Source organism: Hypomesus transpacificus, chromosome 18 (assembly GCF_021917145.1).
Source record: "Hypomesus transpacificus isolate Combined female chromosome 18, fHypTra1, whole genome shotgun sequence".
In the NCBI taxonomy this organism is placed as follows: Eukaryota; Metazoa; Chordata; class Actinopteri; order Osmeriformes; family Osmeridae; genus Hypomesus; species Hypomesus transpacificus.
Window position 1 is genome coordinate 9784077 of NC_061077.1, and position 21219 is coordinate 9805295.

The 21219-nt window shown below is 41.4% G+C and overlaps 1 protein-coding gene and 1 long non-coding RNA gene across 7 annotated transcripts; one reads left to right on the forward strand and one right to left on the reverse strand.

The window, feature by feature from the left end:
- Positions 1–1647: 1647 nt before the first annotated feature.
- Positions 1648–7216, forward strand: LOC124480841. The gene is made up of 3 exons (XR_006957583.1): positions 1648–1884; positions 4318–4373; positions 7015–7216. It is a non-coding gene; the product is annotated as an uncharacterized LOC124480841 (long non-coding RNA).
- A 2742-nt stretch (positions 7217–9958) lies between these two features.
- LOC124480638 (C4b-binding protein alpha chain-like) lies at positions 9959–16950 on the reverse strand. 6 transcript variants are annotated; one of them, XM_047040151.1, is made up of 13 exons: positions 16819–16950; positions 15883–16018; positions 15597–15785; positions 15381–15480; positions 15181–15254; positions 14913–15092; positions 14268–14450; positions 13280–13357; positions 12746–12775; positions 12618–12656; positions 12335–12383; positions 11899–11969; positions 9959–11601 (listed from the first exon to the last, which is right to left on the reverse strand). In XM_047040151.1, exons 2-12 carry the CDS (start codon positions 15962–15964, stop codon positions 11930–11932), a joined length of 1044 nt encoding a protein of 347 aa, XP_046896107.1. In that variant the 5' UTR covers positions 15965–16018; positions 16819–16950; the 3' UTR covers positions 9959–11601; positions 11899–11929. The 6 variants fall into 6 exon arrangements, with proteins under 6 accessions (XP_046896107.1, XP_046896110.1, XP_046896108.1 ...); XM_047040154.1 differs by lacking the exon at positions 13280–13357 and having other exon boundaries at positions 16819–16949; XM_047040152.1 differs by lacking the exon at positions 11899–11969 and having other exon boundaries at positions 16819–16949.
- Positions 16951–21219: the final 4269 nt, after the last annotated feature.

The following is a 21219-nucleotide window of genomic DNA, read 5'->3' on the forward strand; positions in this document are numbered from 1 at the left end:
CCCCCTCCCTACACCCTACCCCCCATCTCTACACCCTACCCCCTCTCTCTTAATACTGATTAACCTTGGTGACATGAACTTCTGCTAATACTGATATAGGTCATATTGATTCATTTTTCTTTCATTTCTTTATTTAAATAGAAAAACACACAATAGTCAACATTCATTACACGATACATGGTAAATTTGGATACTGACAGAATTGAACGATGACCAAAATGTTACATATGTCATGGAACTAAGAAGCCATTTCAGAAGAGCAACACATTTTCCCACAAAGTCTTGATGAGTCTTGATCCAACATTCGGATTCTAAATCAGACGTCCTTACAGGTCTTACATTCAGGTCTTACACAGATCCTGTCTCAGGATCAGACAGCAGCTACAGGCTGTTGTCCCTGTACACATGTACTGTACATACCTCACCAAGATGTCTAATATACTGGGCATGGAACTCAATCTGACCACTGCTGACATACTGTACATGGTTGACCTGCAGTGGGAATCAAGCTGTCCAGTATGCTGCAACCCCACTGCATTTACTGGACGTTTCAAGGTTGTTCAGTATGGAGACATGTCTGGCCTAGCAAGTCAGATTTAGTAAGGACACCCAAGTGGACATACCACCTGACCTTTAAAGAGTAATGCTCTTCAGCCCTTTTGCTCCACTATTTACCTTCCAGCTGTCCAGACAACACTGAATTCTCTCTCTCCCTCTCTCTCTTTCACTGACCAATCTTGTGACACTTGCCCTGGGTACAATAACTCATGCTCATAATCTATTCATGTGTAAAATGGGTGTTGTATTTAGAGACCCAGAGAGAGGGTTCACAGAGGCTCTCTGTCTCTGCATACCAGGTGCACTCTAGGAACACTCATCTTTATACACTCTCTACCAGGAAGGAAAATGAAATGTCCATTCTATTCAATATATTTGTTTTATACAATTATGTTATTTTCTATTTTATTAGAAAACATTACATTTTCCATATTGTTCTAGGCTACACTGGCAGTATTAACTTGCAGACATATTTTTTACAATATATTGTTACATTCCACTCAGTATTACAAACATTGACTATGACTGTAAGGTAGTTTAGCAACGCAATCAAGTAACACTATGAACAACAGACCGAAAAGAGATACAGAGTAAGAGAGGGTGAGCATTTTACCCTGGTCCCAATCTACTTATACTTAGGTTAGGACGCCCCCTGCTGTGGTCATGTCTCGAGCACAAAGAGGCATCTGCAACCCAGAGTTGAGTAAATCTGTGGCTATATTGCAACCTGCCAGAGGTCTCTCAAGTCTGATTCATTTGCCGTGAGACTACCAGCCAATCAGAAATATAATCAGCACATCACGTCAAATCATCATTCATGCCGATAGCATGTCCCGCCAATCAGCCAGTTCAGTTCCACAAAATATATGATGTTTTGTATTTTGCAATTATAGGTACGTTCTTGTTTACTGTTATATGGCCAGCAAAATCGAATTAGGGCTGCTGGTTTAACGTGTCGGCCTGTTTGTAAACAAACATGCGTCAAAAGCATGTGATATGAGCGACGCAGGAGGAGGTTAGCACGCAGCGGTGCGTTTTGGTACATGATCCAATCCAGAAGCGGGGGTGTGTGAGGGGGCGGGGATTGAAGGTGGCAGTGTTGAAAATGCGATGGATTACATTTACCATGTTAAAGGGAAACGTTTGGACTGAAATGATGGAATGCCAGTAGTCCTAATAAAAAACTAGTGGCCTATAAACTACGGGGGCGCCAGGTGGATCACGGGCTAATGAGTAGGCTACTGTTTATCCTTGCTTCACCCATACATATCGGACTACAATAAACATCTCTTAACCAACTTCGCACAGATTGTATTATATTATACGGTAGGTACCGTGACTCAACATTATAATTTCTAAATAGTATAGGATGTATCCTGATTGTCTTTATTTGAACGATGTTGTTTTGTGTTGCATGCGAAACCGCGTAGGGTATCGAATGCTTTAAGTTGTATCCGCATTAAGAATATGATCCTGGATAAACAGGCAAACTGGGACAGGGCAAAACATGTCGAGGGTGGGGTCGGTGAGAGGTGGCTGGGTATGGGATGCTGCGCTAGAAAGGTGTGCTGGAAGCAGCGTCAGGGAGGGATTGCCAAATATGCACGTCTTGAGTATGTGTAGGGGTGCTTCACTTGGAATAGTGACATCGCATATTCAACAGGACGATTTATTGAGAAGATATTCACATCGAGGCTATATTCTTATTGCGATGCCAGTAATTATAGTATGAGAGTACATTCCTAACATTATTTTACTTTTAAAAGAGTGCACAATCAAATGTATCGCGTTTATATACGGATTAGCCTATAGATAGGCCTAATAAATTCAGTTTTTCTGATCGAGACAACATTTAACCTGAGCCTGGTAGATGTGATACGCACTTTAATTGGAGATGATGTAAACAAACACCCAAATGCACTACTCTTGCTTAACACTAAGTGGCGCCGTTCTGCTGCCCTGAATTTCATCTGAACTATTAATACGTAATCTAAAATAACATTTAAAAGTCTTTGAAATCGAATTATGGGGCACTCCACAAATGTTCAAAATCAATGTATCCTGATGCAAGTGTTGTATTAGTTTGTACGTGTGCAGATTGAGAGGCTCATATAGACAGGGGTTACGATTATTTTAGGAAAGTAGGGCCTGCCTTGATCTCTTTAATAACAGACGAAATGACCTCAAACATCCTAAATGAAAATGGCGTCAATGGAGGCCCAGTCCACGTTGTCATGTTCCTCACCTCTGTGTACACATCTATTAGTGGCCTATTTATAGGGTAAGATACGTTTTTGTAGGGCAATAATACATGATTTGATTAATTTCATTCTCCCAGACCATACATCACGTGCTAAACAAGTTCAAACTTGTATTTATCAAGCGGTACTTAATTTGAGTCTGCAACTAATCTACACACATTTTTACTCTGCTACTTAAAATGTTCTTCCCCTGAAGTTTATAAGCTTACACCCAACAGATAACACCCAACGTTAGTGCTGATGTTTACATAACAACTGGTGGCTACCAGCAGCCAACCAAATGGCTATAACCTCACCTGCCATACCAACATCAGAGCATATTTACAAAAGGAAACAACCATTACCGGTACATTGCTTTGTAAAGTAGCTCTACCCAACATTACATGAATCACACAATCTATCCAAAAAATATAAATCAGTCTTTGATGCCAATTAAATTATCAGTATGTACATAGAGTGAAACCTATTGTTGCATCAGAGACCAAGAGTCATGTTCTGACATGTTGGTGAGAACAGGAAGTTGAGCATGTATGGCTAAAATAAACAGTGACCACAGAATGAAGGTTGATAGATAAAAACAGAAGTTACCAAACACCATCTCTAACCCAGCACAGGAAGGCATCAGTGTTGGCGACTGGAAGAAGTTGGAGTTCCAGTCTTATCTTAGCTACCAGACAGTGCACTACAACAGAACCAGATCTTCCACTCTGTAATCAATACTCTGGATTAGTATGAGTCTCCTCAGAGATAACAAGCTTTGATGCTAATTCTTCCCGTCTGGTGGGGCATGGGGTGGGAGTGTGGGCTTGTACACGTAGTCTCTCTGGCCACCCCTGTCTTCTGAGGCTAAACAGTGCCAGCTGTACCTCAGCTGTACAGATAGTAAGGCTAAGCAATAAATCCCTGGTTTACTCTTGATAATAGAAATGTGTTATTTGCTGTTGTTTTAATTATAACATGTTAGCAGATGATTTGATCCAAAACAGACAGAGGGGGTTGGAACTTGCAACCTCTTGAAGTCCAGTTAGATGTTTTAGCACAAAGCGGTACCCACTCCTCTTGAGCTTTGACTCCACCCACAGATGCACTTGAGTTATGGCCAGCAGATGGCAGATTTAATGAGCCAAACCATTATCATGGTAACCCACTGTGTCATGTGGTGCTGTGGTGTAGGAGGGTTCGAAAGTCCGTTGACTGTCAACCAGGTATTATCACAATGAATGCCTTGAGTGTTTCATAACTGCAGATCATCGTTCACATTGTTGTGAGGTGAGTCAGAGCAGACTATGAAGAAAGTGAATTGTTTCGAAGATTATTCATTGGTTTGTGGTGCACAATTGGGTGACAGGCCTATGACCTCTGACCACCATTATGGCATAGGTGGTAAAGAAAAAGCAGAAACAAACACTAGTGGCCCTTCCAGCTTTTGCGTACTTTCTCCTCTAATAGAGGTCACAGTCATTTTAAACAATACTTGTTTTGTATTTTTCTTCTTTAGACTCATGTTAACCAACCACAGACTGAATGAAAATGGAAAATAAACAGCTGAAGAAGGTATGTGTGCAAAGGAAGTGATAGACATGAGAATCTGACTATTTTAAGACAAGGAGATAATCCCTTTAAAGACACACTATGCTCCAGAAGTTCTTTTATCACCTGACCCATTCAATCAAATACATTTGGATTTGCAACAGAAACGCTATGACCTGATTATGATACAAATGAGCAATAGAAGAAAGCTAGCTTTGACATGGCAGTTTTAGTGGTTGTGAAATGGGCATTGTCGTCTTCTATGATACAGAGCGGTGCCAGGAACAGGAAAAGGAGTGTTGCTGCATCCGGTTCTACTGCACGGGCTCAAACTGAACTGTGTTTCCCCTAAAGAGCATCGACCAAAAATATGTACTACATGACAGAATACAGGAAACCAAACGCACTGCAAAAAAAACTAACATCTAAGTTGTTATGTAACTTCCACAGAATCCGGTGATGTGCCTTTAAAATCCGTGGGTTGTCAGGTGACAGGAGAGCCCAGAGTACCAGAGCTATACAAACAGCTAAAAAGAGAGATGGATAGAGAGAGAGAAATGGCGAAAGACCCAATTGAAAAGGGACACGGGGGGATATGGGGACATGGCAGCGTCACTGTGTGGGGCAGGGAGAGGTGGCAGACAGTGTCCCTTTAACTGCAGCCCTGCGCCGAGTTATGTGTGTGGGGGGTGTCTGTGTGTGTGTGTGTGTTGCTGGATCGAGTTGTTCAAGAACCTTCGTTTGTGTAGCCACAACAGAGGGAGAAAAACACCAGAGAATTAAGTGCTGCGTCATACCGAAGGAGAGGAACAGTGTGATCGTGCGCGCGCATGTGACTGTGTGCGTGCGCCCGCGCGCGTGTGAGGTCTGATCTGTCTGTGTATATTTGTGTCAGTACGAACTAGCAGTCTATGGGAGCAATTCTGCTGTTGCAACAAGATGAAAATAGTGAGTGCGTCTGTGAGAGAGGCAGGGAAGGAGGGAGCAAGGGAGAGAGACAAGGAGACGGGGGAAGAGAGTGAGGGAGAGAGATTTGGGAATGCGTGCTACGTCACTTTTTCACATCGAAAGGGAAAACATAAGCTAAGATAATTGAAGCCCAGAGTCATCGGCTTAAGGGTGGCTGCTGTAGCTTCGGACAACCTCTTCCTCCTCCTCTTCCTCTTCCTCCTCCTCCTCTTCCTCCTTTTCATCGCTGGTGTTGATGTGAGCCTCAGCCTCTTCGTCTGAGTGATTCCAGTACTTTTAAGCTGGCATCGCAGACACGTCCAACATGGATGCTGAACAACGATTCTCTTGGTCCGGACCCGAGTGTTTTTTGGTGGCATTGTGTGCTAGGGGTGGGCAGAGGTGTGGCGAAGGGGTTAACGACATAACGTTCTGGAAGGTTCCCTATTATCCAGACAAAGCGCATTGGGGAGCCTTTTAGAAGAACTATTGAGGTAATCGACTAGTGTTCTTGGATATCAGTGATTAGACCAGGAAGGTTCATTACAAATGCATAATTATAGATATGAAGGATATATGACAACTGCCCTCATGACTACGTAGGAACAAATATGAAGCTTATCTGACGCCTATGTGAAGTGGAGACAGTATGTGTCTACATATGGGCAGGTAAGAAGTAATGCGTCATCCTGAGATCCCTGTTATGTTATTTTGGCCGGCCTAAACATCCGTTTATGTTGCAATGCAGAATATGAGTATGGGATTCTTCCATTGTGCCTAGTTGGGGGTTTACCCTAAGAGTGGGTTTGACAGTGTAGGATGTGGCTGACTTGGCACTAGAGGACCTGGTCCTCTGCTTGTATGTTATTGTTAGGGAACTGGCTGATTCAGACCTGTTTGGAGCCTGGGCAGTGTCATGTGATTTGTTGTTTCCTCTCTGCAGGGCCATTGGGCTTTAGGCGAACCCTCTGAGACGTTTGTTTCTGCGTAGTTAGTACAGCCGTAGGTAGTGACGCAGTCGTCGGGGCTGGACTGAACAGACCGCGGCTGGTTCTATGTGTTTTCTCCCCCCCCCTCTCTCTCTATCTAAAACATACATATACACACTTTCTGTGCAGGAGGGAGCTGTGAAGAGGTCTAAATGTCATGGATCTTGATAAGAGAGAGTACAAAGGGGAACTCAGAGACTGAGTTGTTTACCTTGCTCTCTTAGTGATTCTGCACTGGCAGCTCTCCAATTCACATGCAATGGACTTCTTAAAGCTGCTGCATCAGAGGTCTGAGTGCAAGAGCTGGCTTCCTATTGGCTGGAAGGAGCCCCTCTGGATTTTAGAAGCAGCACAGCCATGTTATGTGATTTTACGACAATTAGCAAGCAGGTGAAGGCCATTGCATTTGTATTATTTTGTATTGTAGAAGCACTATTACTGTTGGTTGTGTATCTCTATAGATGCACAACCGACAGTAATAGAGAGCAGAAAAACATGTTTTTATTTGACATGGTGTGTACGACTATGCATGTGTGTTTTTGGGTGTGTATGCATGTATGTGTCTGTGTGCATGTTAGCTTACATGTCTTTGCTTGTGTGTGTGTGTGTGTGTGTGGGCATGTAGTTATATTACTATCATGTCCCAGATGTCTTCATGCTGGATGATTCCGGGATGCTTCTCTGCTTCCTTTGATGCTACTGCCTAAGCACTGACTTCTTTTCGACAGGTCTCTCCGTCCTCCGATGCACCTCTGGGAGGGTGAAGGTTGACTGTCTGGCACAGGGACAGGGCTTGTCCAGAACGTTCTGAGAAGATGGCATTCCAACTTCCGTGTCTGCTAATGGTCTGCACTGCAGCTGCCACTGCGCTGCTCTCTCTCTCTCACAGACACACAAACACTACCTGGATCTCTCTCTGTAGCTGCTCTCTCTCTCTCTCACACACACACGCACACACACACACAAACACTACCCGGATCTCTCTCTGTAGCTGCTCTCTCTCTCTGACACACACACACACATAAACACTACCTGGATCTCTCTCTGTAGCTGCTCTCTCTCTCTGACACACACACACACAAACACTACCCGGATCTCTCTCTGTAGCTGCTCTCTCTCTCTGACACACACACACACAAACACTACCTGGATCTCTCTCTGTAGCTGCTCTCTCTCTCTGACACACACACACACAAACACTACCCGGATCTCTCTCTGTAGCACACAGACATTTAGGTCGTTTTCTTTTAGCACTTTTTTATCACTTTCTTTCTTGCCTTCTCACTGTCTCACAAACAGACACTCATCTCTCTATGTCATACACAGGCACACACAGCACAGATAACTGTCCGCAGGACTGGGCTTAAGGTTGGAGCTGTCAGTCGGCATTCACAAGTGGTCATTTCTTATGAATGAGTTATCCACAGGAGACCATTAGACTGCCACTGTTAATGGCTGTACACACAACATATAGCCTGATGAGTAGTTACACTTTGTGGAAGCCCATGCCAAGTTACTTTGCTGCTATCTGTTCTTATGTAGCTCTTGGAAATATAGTCTGGCATAGACAAATTCTTCATGTAGACCAAATACTTGTTCAAGTTGCATCTGTGTGTAAACCTTTGACTGATCAATAATCTTAGGTGATATCTTTGTGGATACCAAACTGTGTTTCTATGTTCAAGTTAATGTCGGTCAGGGTTAGATCTGTGGGTTTTTAAAGCCCCTGTCCCTTTAAATATTTAATAAACATTGCACAACAGGTCCATGGCAAACAGGTAACACACAACCATAGAGATAAGCTGCTAGGGAAGGAAGGAACCACACATGTATAACGTGAACCCCTCCCCACACACAAACACTCCCTCCATGCCCTTCCTGAGAACATGGCTGAGTCTATCCTGTCTGGAACTCTGATGTAGTCTCTTTTTTTTTTTTAAGACTTCTAAGGGCTTCTTTGTACTTCCATTTTCCTAATTAATGTAAACATGCATTTGAAAAAGGTAAGAGTAGGTAGAAGATATGCTGGCCAGAGTTTTTGACACACAGGTGTGTTTGTTGCCGTAGTCACAGAGAGATGATTAGATTAAAATAGGGGGTGTAGGGAAAAATACCTTTGACAAGAATGCACTTGACCCAAGCGTTTGGCATGAGTTCACAGACAGTGAGTTGGCTATTATCTGTCCGTGACACACCTTCACAGAGTTACTGTGCCATCGCTCTCTTTGCCGGATTGAAAGTGCAATTTCTTTGGTTCAACATCAGGGGAAGAGTAGTAGTCAGACAGGGTTTCTTCATTGGAGCCATTTAGAAATGAATAGAGTGGGCATGTGGCAGAAGAATCATCTCTTAACAGATATGCTTATTCATATCAGGTATCAAGGAAAATAACCATGTAAAGGAGACTGGTTTTCAACCTCCACTATCCCCAAGTTAGTTATTCCATTGCCACTGAAAATCCTGTGTGCTGTCTTGTGTAATCAGAGCTGAGGTAGGAACGTTGAGGTCTTATGGTGAGCTATTCCACCAGGAAGTGAATCATTATCAGTGGGTGTTAGTATTTGGAACTTGACATTGTGATGCATTTTTTCTAATGTTGTAAACATGTCGCATGCTATGAATCACAGAGCTTTCTGTCGACAGAAGTCTGACTGTTCCAGGGACAACCCAGGGTACAAAGTTACAGCGGGTTGTAGGGCGGGTTGGGTCGTAGTAGGTTGAGATAACAACACCACAAAGGAATGGTCGTATCACATTTAAATGGAATGGGATGAACTCTGTCAATGGATTATTAACAAATGACTAGCGTTGTATTTCCTAATCGAAGCATGATACTTGGTGTACATAACATGAGATTACAGACACATACCAATGTTTGTTTTGTCAATATGAAAACTAACCCTGATGTCTCATTTGAACCCCCCCTCCCTCCATATCAAAGTCTGTGCTGTTTCTGAGGATCAAGCTAACCCTGGACAATACTCCCCTTGGAAGCTGGTTTCAGATGGTGGCTTAGAATGTTGTCATCTATCTAGCACCATTTGAAATCAGTGTTCTTGGGGTGGGAAGTTCCTCCTTCTGGATCTCCCTGAACACTATCAGCAGGTCACTACTCCTTCCTGAACACTATCAGCAGGTCACTACTCCTTCCTGAACACTATCAGCAGGTCACTACTCCTTCCTGAACACTATCAGCAGGTCACTACTCCTTCCTGAACACTATCAGCAGGTCACTACTCCTTCCTGAACACTATCAGCAGGTCACTTCTCCTTCCTGAACACTATCAGCAGGTCACTACTCCTTCCTGAACACTATCAGCAGGTCACTACTCCTTCCTGAACACTATCAGCAGGTCAGTACTCCTTCCTGGGAACACCAGCCACAGATCGAGAGATCATCTCCTGAGAAAACCCTTTCTCCTTGCTGGCCGAACAGACTTTCAGGTCAGCTTACCAGCTCAAACCTAAGCTCTGTCCTTTCTCCAAGGTTGACCGATTTCTTTTAGTGTTCAGAGTCTTGTTGTGTTTCTAGCACCATTTGAAATCGGTTACAGTGAAGGACAAATTCTTCTGGACCTCAGAAGGACTGAATCTGTAATAGTAAGATCTGTTTGCTGTATGAGAGACAGTCAAGTTTTATTTAGTCATTAAGTGAAACAAAACAGCAACATGTTACTTGTAAATTATTTCAATTTTATTGATTGGTTTACTTGGACAAACCCCAAATAAATGCACAAGTGTAAAGCTGCTGAAACTCACAAGTGATTAAGCACCAGCCTTTGAGGCCGCTACAATGCAATACTCCAAAAGAACTGATTATATAACAAAAAAGATTGAATCATCCGGCATGTATCCCAAATTTAAAGTGGTTTGGCGTTTTGCCTTTTCCTTAAAGTTTTACTTCAACTATTTGTATTAGTCAAGTAAAATACAGGGTGAAGCACATAATGAAATGAGGTGATCCAACTACAGCTTCATCACCACCACACCCCCCCCCCCCCTCCACATTCCACACAATACTGGTTTTGCTAACAAAAAGTCACCTAAATTTCACAAATCTATTCATCAGAGCAGCAAATAATTACCTTTCCATTTAATAACACAAATATACATTGTGTCCCAGTGGTAATGTCTCAAGTACAAAATGAAATGGTACAACTATACACGGTTTGCTATTTGATGGATAAGACATATTGAAGGACCCAGAACAGCCAACTCCAGCGTCCTTCTTGGACACTTAATAGAACATATCAGGTCTCACAATGCAGGTTCAGCATCAACAAGGAACCACTGCAACACTTCGGTTAAAAACTTTCATTTTGTAAGGCTATTGGAAAAGGAGGATATTTCATTGTGGATAGCGGGTGGCCCTTATGTTAAAGCTTTTTTTGGTTGCTTTTTGCATGACAAGAACTTAAGCACTCAATTCAATCCAAATGTTTTAAATTAGATTTGTTTAAATTTATTTTATTACTGTATCAATGCACAAACATTATGTTCAGAATTCAAATAATAAGTAAGGTGCCCAGAATAAACTGCTAGATAGGTGCTTTACCCCTTAAAGTGCAAGGACAATCTATGTCATGTATGTATTTAAATTACACTGCGGCAAGACATACAAACAATTTTGACAACTATTTTCTTGATATTAAATGCATCTTGCAGACATGACTCTGCACAACTAGTCGTGTTAAAATAGTAAGAGATATATTTTCCTTCACTTACTTTACAGCAGGCACAAATACTAGTTGTATGTCAGGCAGCCAGCGGTACAAGCGTAGCCTGGAAGCATTAAATACATTGTTATATTTATATGGGAGCTCGGATAAAACTGATTCTGACTATGAGAAACATTACATACAGATGGCTACGTTCCCCCCACAAGTTTTTCCTTCAGTCCACCTATGATGACGACTGAATCATTGGTGGGTGGATAGGAACTTATACAGGCCAAAAATGTGACCTCAGATGTTACCTCATTTGCATCCACATCACTTTTATGGATTACTGAAACGGTTGTATTTATTAACTAACTTTTGACTGATGAGAGATGGATATGTGTATCGAACGATGGTAGATTTGTGTAAACCATAACATCATACAGATTGTGTGCAAATGCCAAGGTCATGAGCCAAACTATTCAATATGGCTGTTGAATATATGTGGTGGGTTCTGATTTGTTGTCTTAAAGCTGTGGAGGAGGTTGCTGCCAGGGAACGGGACACATTCAAGATCAGATGCAGAAGGAGCCATCTCTCTCCCTGAAGCTCACAGGAAGCTATAGTGAATCAATAGGAGGACTGCTGCGCTTTGTACTGTAAAAAGACAACAAGATGGATGAATTAGATTTATGGATTAAAGATCTGTGTTTTCTCTCAATGCCCGGTGGACCTGTGACACAAAGGTTAGATTTGTTGGATTTTGGAGGTTTGTAACAAGCATGATTACATTACTAGGAACAACGAATCTGACAAGGTGGTGATCAGCATTGTGTTCAGTTGAATGTTTATGATCTCATCATCTGTAAAAAAACTTCAAATAGCATATTTAAGCTAGATTCAGTTACTCATTTTGATTGCACTGATCTGGCAGTCATCTGAAGTCCATCTTACCATGGCCAAAGGGTGCTACAACTTCCTGTTGTTACTTGGTGGCCACTTTGCCAGAGTACCCAGCCCGAGAGCTGTAATTAAAGGTGACTGATCATGGTGACAGTTGTCTTTATATGAACAGTGTTGAAAAAAGGGTTTGGGACTGTCCACAACTCAACATGATCAAAACCACCACTCAGGAGTTCAGGACTATTAGCAAGATGGCATTTAAACATGCAATTCGGTTCAATTGGATCAATCATGTTTGTTATTGTGTAAATAATAAGAGAAATTAACTCTGCAAAAGAAAGATCTCTAAAATATACAGCAAGCAGCCTTCAGCAGAAAACAGCATCCCAAAGAGAAAGAATGATAAGGAGATGCATACACAAAAGCAAAGCAAAGGAGGAGCTCTGACTGAAAAGAGTAGTTGATTATTTACGAAATTGTATCTTACCCCTTTTTTTTGTATGCAAAAAAGCACACAATGGCAACTGCAACAACAGCTTGAATGGGAAGGGACACGTTCAACATAGTGAGCCATTAATGTTGTTATTATTATTATTAATAATAATAATAACAAGCTATTATTTGGATACATTTCCAAACATTTACTTAATGTTCCTGATTTTCCAAATTCCAATATTATCCTAATAATGTTTGTCAATTAAAAATAATAAACCATTAATCACAGAAGCATCTTTTATTCAGACAGTTAAGGGGCAAAAAAAGAAACTCACCAAGTGTGCCAATAACCGACCCGACAATGACTCCAATGTCTGAGTGGAAAATAAAAGCAGTTAGGCACAAGAGCATTGCTCACATGGAGTTGAAAAGGAATCAAAATATGGGCTTGATCAGAACTTACTAGGCTTCGGATCAGGATCAGGAACAGGAACTGTAGCAAGAAGAAGAAGTGTTAGGATATACATATACAGCATGAAGTGATGAACAACCTACAGCACCAAACACAGTGTGTAGGATGGAAGTGGCAGGGTGAATACAATTCCACAATAACATTTGATGAAAAGGGAACACTGCCAAAGCAGGGGTTGATAAAGCCCAGAAGTAGGTTGTTAGGTCTTATCACAACATAATATAGGTTCTTTACAAATCACCTGTATCACGTCATGAAAGAAAACATTCCCTTCCTCCAAAATTATCCTTTTTAGATTTCAAGGAAATGGTAAATGATTAAATGTCTGACCCTCACTTTGTGTGAGGTCATTTAGGATCTGACATTCACAAAACAATGGTCCTATACAATATGTTGCTCTAAAGCTGTAAAATGTCTAAATTGGTTTTATATCAGGGAAAAAAGATGACCGTTAAAAGCCAGTCTCACCCAAAGTTAGCTTCACGAACGTTTGGGGTAAACTCTAAGTTTAAATAAGGACTCTACCTTTCCTTGTAGTAGTAGGACTGGTTTTGGTAGTGGTAGTAGGAGTAGGACTGGCTTTGGTAGTGGTTGGTGGAGGGGCTACAAAAGCAGGGGAAACAATTATGGCACTGTCTTTGGCAACTCTCCTGCTGTCTTCCCAATATTTTAAGTAATGTCATTTATAGCTTTGATATTCCTTAACTTAAAAAACCTCGGCCAGCAACTGTGGTGTGTGGTACAGTCTAGAACAGGGGTGTCGAGCTCCGGTCCTCGAGGGCCGCTGTCTTGCATGTTTTAGATGTTTCCCTGATCCAGCTCACCTGATTCGAATGAATGGTCGTTATAACAACCCTTTTAATTGAATCAGGTGTGTTGGAGCAGGGAAACATCTAAAACATGCAGGACAGCGGCCCTCGAGGACCGGAGTTCGACACCCCTGGTCTAGAAGGCATTGTAATAATGATTAGAAGGCAGAGGCAGCAGAAGACGTGCATGACAGATGAGCTGATTACCAGACCATAAGATGATCAGAAATGGCTTCCCTTCACTAAGTTTGCTTACTCCAGGAAACAGAATACCCAGCTCATCTTCAACCCATCAATTCATCTTTACCTGAACTTTAGCAAAATATAGTTGTAACAGACGTGGTCTTGCAAGTTCTGTCAGAGGCACTGTCCGCTCTGACCAGGGGTCGAACTTACCACCTCTGACTTCCCAAGCACCTCCACTACCAACTACTCCAAAGAAAAGCTAGCAATTTGTTGTCACGGGTGGCCTGTTACATACTTGAAAAGTGAGTTTCACCACACACCGGCTACATAGTCATGAAACTTTAGTCTTTAATTTGGAAAGTGGAGTATGTGTTATTTTATGAATTTAAGACATGTTAGTAACTAATTTACAGAAATGTACAATTTACAGGAAATCCTGAATCAAAGGGAAACAGGCAACAACCAGCCAAAACAACTTGACAAACAACTTATGGCAATGAGATGAATAGAAACCTTACCTTTCTTGCATTCTGGAATAGGGGGGTTCCATTCACTTTCTATTTCACATGTTATACTGTTTGCTCCATTGATCTCAAATCCAGTTTTGCACTTATAAGTAAGAAAGGATTTGTATCCGTAGGGAGGGGAATTTCCATCAATCACTATGGCATTTGCAACGTCAGGTGCAGGACAATCAACCTCTGCAGACATGAAAGAAGACAATTATGAGCTGGCGAACATTTATATAAACAGTAGGTTCCAAATGTCTGACACCCCTAGTCAAGATACTTTCATTTTGCAATAGAAATTATAATCTCTTGATAATGTTTTTGTTTTGTTTTTAGGGGGAAAGTGTACATTCAATTCAGAATATCTTAGTATGTCCATATTTTGCTTTAATGACAGCATGCATGGGCTCTACCAGTTTGTGCAAAACCTGATGACCCATGTTATCCCACTGTATCCCAGCATGATTTGCCACAGATCCAAATAGCTTCTTGTAACGTCCCAGAATGCTTGGCTTTCTCAGTCATCAAGTACCCCATTAAATGTCCAATGTGGTCTCAGACTTGTGAAACCCTGTTGTGCGTGTGTGTGTGTATATGTTTATTTTATATATCAGTCACTGTTCAGAAACACAATCGGACAATACAGTTACTTACTTATACATTGAGGCGGCTCTGGTACGAATACTTCATCCCCTTTGCAAACTATGCTTTTATTTCCTTTAATTGTGAATCCAGGGTTACAGGTGTAACGAATAACAGCACCGTAGTCATACGACTCCTCATTCGACGACGGTTTACCATTCACAACTGTAGGTGCTCGACCACATTTTGACACTGAGGGCAGAATACAAAAACACATTTTAGGAATATGGACAGAGATTGAGTGTATAAAATGTGAGCGGCACACTGTCTGCCCACTAACCTTCACATGTAGGTACTCTGCCATTCCACCCCGCATCCATACATTGCCGTCGATCACTGCCGATTAGTTTGTATCTGACAAAGGGGCAGAAAAGGCCACAGGTAATTATTTATTCTGAAACATATTGACAATTAAATTAAAATAATGTTGACCAGTAAAGGTTGCTACACTATCCAAAATATGCCAGAGATGGTGCTAACCCTGTGTCGCATGTAGCTACAACTGTGTCACCAAATTCGGTCCCCGTAGTAATGTCAAACCGCCCATTCATAATTTCTCCAGGATTGCCACAGTTCTTTCCTAAAATAAAATAGTATTGACGTCATTAGTACATCCAGGTGTGCATGATCGACTTGTTGCCACTCATCCACTGCTTCAGTAATGTGTGGAAATAATGGTGTGAAAGAAATATTTACTTTTACAAGTCATTGTCAGAGTACTCCACTGCCCGCTAGTGCATGTGATGGACGAAGACCCTCCAGCGGCTTGATAACCAGTGTCACATTTAAACCTGACAGAAGACCCATCTTCAAATTCTGTCATTCCAATGAATTCAGGTGACAATACCATGTTGGGGCCTCCTTCGGGTTTGATGCATGCTTGTGCTGCAAATGGAAAGACAGGCTATAACACACCACTTTCTGAGCGATTAAATGACACTAGTACGCACCACTTCGTAACTTAAGAGGCAACAAGACTAACCTTGAACTGTGCCAACCATGTAGGCAAGACAGAGGCCGCTTGCCAACAACCAACAACGACGTGCATCAATGGACTGCATCATCTAGCTTTATCTGCGATGACGCCCCGTGGCTTTACACAATCTGCACACCGTTTCCTGAATAGAATGTAAAGGGATAGTTCAACCAAAATTAACTTTTTCTTCATACCTATGGTGCTATTAATGCATCTAGATTGTTTTTATCTTTATGTTTATATACTAGTAGGCTGATGATGGGAGCTACTGTAGATGGCAAACTAGGCTTGTTGTGGTGCATCTAAAAATTACATTTGAAAAACTAAACAGCTAGCTCTATGTCTCTTTCCACCAATCATGACCAACTGTGACTCAACTTAATCCAGAAACCTTGTTAGAAGCATAATTATGTAGGAATTATTTTCTTTCTACTGAATTCCCTACACGGAACTGCTCACAATAACACGAGGTGGTTCCCAGCGAGTAACTACTGTATTTTAGTTACTGTAACGGTTAGTCTCACGGTTAGTAAAGCTATACTATAGCTTCACTAACCGTACTTGAACCGTATCTACCTATAGACAAAAAAAATAGACGTTCTGTTCAAGTACTGGTAGAGCTACTTTGGCAATTGAACTATCTTAACGGCTAGGCTAGCTAGCCAGCAAATGAATATTGTAGTACGTAGCTAGCTCTAACAGTACAGCAAATCGTTCGTAAGACAGGCTGGAGCTAGCGATGACACTTACAAACTACAGCTACAGTACAGTAGCACTGCACCAGTACTGTTAGCTCTAACGCTAGTTCAGTCATGAAAGTTCAGGCAAGCTAGCTAGTGCTAGCAGCTCACAGTAGCCTACGAGATACAGTATCAAATTAAACATTATTAAGAAGCTAGCTAGCCATTGCTAACTGTGATTTGAATGTAAATACGTTCTTACCCTTTTAGTATTTCAACGGTATGTGGATGAGATATTGTCTGTCTGGTCTCCCAGTCGATAATATTCTTCCACCAACTAGCAAAATCATATACTTCTGTGGGTGGTCGCTTTCAAGCCTGGTGTTCCGGTTAGTACAACGGGCGTGTTTTTAAAGAGACAGTCCGTTTTGTTCGTGCCTATCGTAAAGGAATAACTTTAAAAGTGAATTTGATACTTACATTTCACACTCGTGGTTTTAATAAGATGTGTGACTGACAGGAAAATAACTCCACACAACATACCATTAGACCAAGAATGTATCATCCATATTTGGAAGTGCTCTGCAGTAAGTAAGGAGCCAGAACATGACAATGATGTTCACATCTGTGGTATTTTGATGGTGAACAGTATATTTTCACCAATAGTGCGGCTGAAATATTTATTTAAGATACAGATTGGATTTCTCAAAGTTTGGAATGGGATAGGGCCTACTGTTATATGGTCATTTAGGAAGCAATAAAAGAGGATGCGTCTCTTCACTGTATCCTGCCCAATAAATAATATGCATCAATTTGTATTATTTATAGGCTAACATACTAACACCCTAACTTTACTTACTTAACAGTAGTTTCTGAAATTGTGGATTAATCTACTGATGTATAATTTACATTTTGATAACATGTCCTAGAACTCTAAGGGTAAGTCAAGGTCAGGATACTACTGAGGGAACTATCCCTTTAAAAGTGACTCACATTTGTGGTTAGGGTAGGATTTCCTTAGAAAAAAAACGTCTGTAGTTTCAACTTCCTCTGTGACGTAGTTCTCCATTGTTAATTAGGGTTGATGTGTACTTTATGCCACTGAGTAATTTCCCGGGTGGGATCTAGGTTGTATCACTCCTATGTTGATCCTCAGATGGGGTCCAAAACGAATAGCAATTTAAAATGTTTTCATCGTCACATCTGAAATTTAGGTTTCCCTTTTCAATCTCTTATTATTTTAGAAAATAAAGGGTTTTGACATAGAGATCCCCACATACAGAGCATAATATATTTCCATTTGAAACCCTTTGCTTAGTTTGTTTACTTTTTTATGATTATTTTAGGACTATGCTGCCCTTAGTTGTCCAAACTGAGTTCTTCATCTTTGGGAACAAACTAGGCTTGACTGAAGACCATGACAGATACAGATTCCAGTATGACAAAGCCCAATGATTTCACAGTATACTGTGTACACACACCACAGTCATGGGTTATTAGACTGACAATAAACAAGATTTCCAACAATATTTATTGAAAAGAAATGAGCCCATTTGTACATTTGGAAATGACCTCTACTCTGAGCTTCTCTGGTTTATTCCCGAATGCCAAATGGCCTCCCTCTAAAACCAAGATCTTAGACAAAGCTGTCGTGTTTTTTTGTCTAAACACAGTCATAGATTCCTCCTTAACTTAAAACAGCTAGAAGGAGGATGGGTACTGATGAAGAAAGTGTTTTGTCCGTCTCTTCATAAACGGAGTGACTAAGTTCAGTTGAGTTCTGGATTTTAATAAGTATTTATCAATCTGCAGATTTGGAGAGAAAACCAGACCTCTGACAATAAATGACACCACAACACCAGGCTTAGGTCTCAATGATGTCTCTCTCAGCTCTGAAGGCTGGAGGACCATCTTTTATAGGGCACAAGAAAATAAACATAGATAGTGACAGTCAGGCAGTAATGACGTTACAACAGTCTCAGAGAAAGAGATTCACTGCTCCCAACACATGACAACTCTCAGACTAGAGTTCAGCAGTACTTTCTCCTGATCCCGAACATCTATTAATCCTGACACATAGACACAATCTACTATTATTAATAGCAAGCTTACATGAGAACATACTAACTAGTATGTAATGACTAGTTCTATTGATTAGTGAATAATGTAAGCACACAGGAAATCGCAATTTCTTCCACAGTACCAACTTGGTCTTCATAATCTCTGTTGATCTTCAGCCACAATAAATTACCAAGAGAAAACAATGAATTTCTTAGTTCTCTTGGTGTTGTGTTTTTGGTGTTGGAACCACATACAGATACACTAGTAGAGAGAGAGAGAGAAAGAGAGATGAAACATACCAAAACATGAGGTCATTGTGACGTAGTAGAGTGCCAAAGGACCAAAGGGAGTGACAGAGAGGCACAGGACAAAGATTCCTCTTTCAGCACTTGTTTATTTCTTTGTTAATTTATTTGCAATAGTAACAGTGTAGAGAGACATGAAATGTAAGTGAGAAGGAAGGGGGGCCATGTAGGAAATGGCCTGGGCTGGAATTGAACCCGTGCCCATGCGGTTAAGCCTTAGCCTTTGCAATAAACCCTCTACCCAGCTGCTAGTCAAGCACTGGTCCTCTCCAAGTTGGACTACTGCAACTCGCTGCTCGCTGGTCTCCCAGCATGTGCAACCCGCCCTCTTCAGAGGATTCAGAACGCAGCGGCCCGCCTGGTCTACAATCTACCCAGACGCTACCATGTTACCACGCTCCTCATCTCTCTCCACTGGTTACCCATCAACGCCCGTATCAGATTCAAGACCCTGGTACTGACCTTCCGAGCAGTGAACGGGACTGCACTCAACTACATCAAGTCTCTCCTGCAGCCTTACACCCCCACCCGTCACCTAAAGTCTTCTTCAGACAACCGCCTGGTGGTCCCACCGCTCAAGACCGCCCGGTCCCAACACAAGCTCTTCTCCTGCCTGGCCCCCCAGTGGTGGAACCAGATCCCCACCTCCATCAGGGACACTGACTGTCTCCCCACCTTCAAGAAAAGGCTCAAGACGCACTTGTTCCGGGAGTACAACGGCACTTAGGAATGCTTGATTGGACCTGATGTTAGTTTTCTCCAGGATCACAATGACTCTTTTTGAGAGACTTGTTGCTCTTGTAGGTTAGTTATAACAAAGTTAACTCTTGTACTCGCTGTGAAATATTTTACTGTTGATTGTTCTTCTACAGGTACAGTCTTGCACTTTTTGGGGTTCATGTTGTTTTAATTTGTAACTTGTATAACTGCATGCTCTTATGGGTCTTCCCTTGGCACTTGTTTAGTTTTTCGCAATGTATGCTTCATGTTTTGGCTGCTTTTAGTGTTTGGGACTACCTCGTCGTTATGATCAGTGACCTATGCTCTTTTGCAAAGCTCTCTCTTGGAATGCATAAATGTAAATGTAAATGTACCCACTGAGCCACTGGGAGCCCTGCACTTTTACTTTTGACTGAAAGGTAGCATGAATAGTATGTAACAGTTTCACCTTCTGTCCCACAGAAAGTGTACATAATCAATATCAATATAATGTGATAACATGGAGAAATAGGGATGCAGGCCTCTGCTGTGTCAAATATAAAGGGACACTTCTCGCACAACTCATACCACAATCACACCCAGTTACACCATAGACTAAACACACCTCCAGTGTCCTATCTAAGGAGACCAAGGAATATTTACATACATTATGTGTTGGTGAATATTAAAGCAATAAACCACAAGAGGCAGTATTATCCTTGATAACTTATGGGTGGTGTGCCTCATGCCGTCGACCTGCACAACCCGTGGGCCACTGACGATATGTCACACCCCATTGGCTACTGACGATACGTCACACACCCCGAGAGGTTTGTTACTTTTATAACAGTTCATTTCTTGAAACAAAGAATGAACAATTTAGTGTGTTTTAGTTACATTGTGATGGATCTCCACCAACTACTGAGTATTGTGGATACTGGGTAGCTGATGTCTTTCCATCAAACACTCCAAAGAGATCCTGAGCTCTGTACAGGAAGCCAATTGTTGTGTATCTGTGGCTCCTGTCTGATCTGTGGTCTGTCAGACTGGGAGCTGAACAGAGATGGAGGCAAAATTTGGTCCAGGTTAATTTAATACAGACATGGCAAGGATAATGCCTCTATACATGTAGACAACCAATGTGATTACAAAATGATGTATGCATAACATCACAACAAAAATATTTATATATTTATAATAATATCTCTGTCCTGATAGAGATCCAAGTTTAATGTATTTATGTATCAGTCAAACTGCACTTCCCATTCAACAAGACAAGCTCAATGTTTAAAATGCAGTATTTGTTGGATGAATTGCTGTTAATTACATCTTTACATTTTAAACAATCACAGTGAATGGCTGCGTCATGCAGTAATATATTTGACCAATTTTACAAACCATCCACTAGATGTCCCTATACTACATATTTGAATAGTTTAACATGGAACACCAATGAATCACAACAGTTCTGCCAATATTACTTCTTAATTAGAGCATATAAGAAAATGTGGTTCATGCAGTGCTTCTCTATTCTATCCCCGTGTTCCCACATCTAATACGTAAGAAGGGCCTACGCAAACGTGAAACGTCTTTGTGGA

Excerpts from the sequence above, each read along its gene's own strand:
- LOC124480638 (XM_047040151.1), bottom strand. The coding sequence starts at position 15,964 with ATGATGCAGTCCATTGATGCACGTCGTTGTTGGTTGTTGGCAAGCGGC. Across the intron at positions 15,255-15,380 it reads GTAGCTACATGCGACACAGG|ATACAAACTAATCGGCAGTG; the intron begins GTTAGCACCATC and ends CCCCTTTGTCAG. Across the intron at positions 11,970-12,334 it reads TTTGCATACAAAAAAAAGGG|CTCTCGGGCTGGGTACTCTG; the intron begins GTAAGATACAAT and ends CTTTAATTACAG.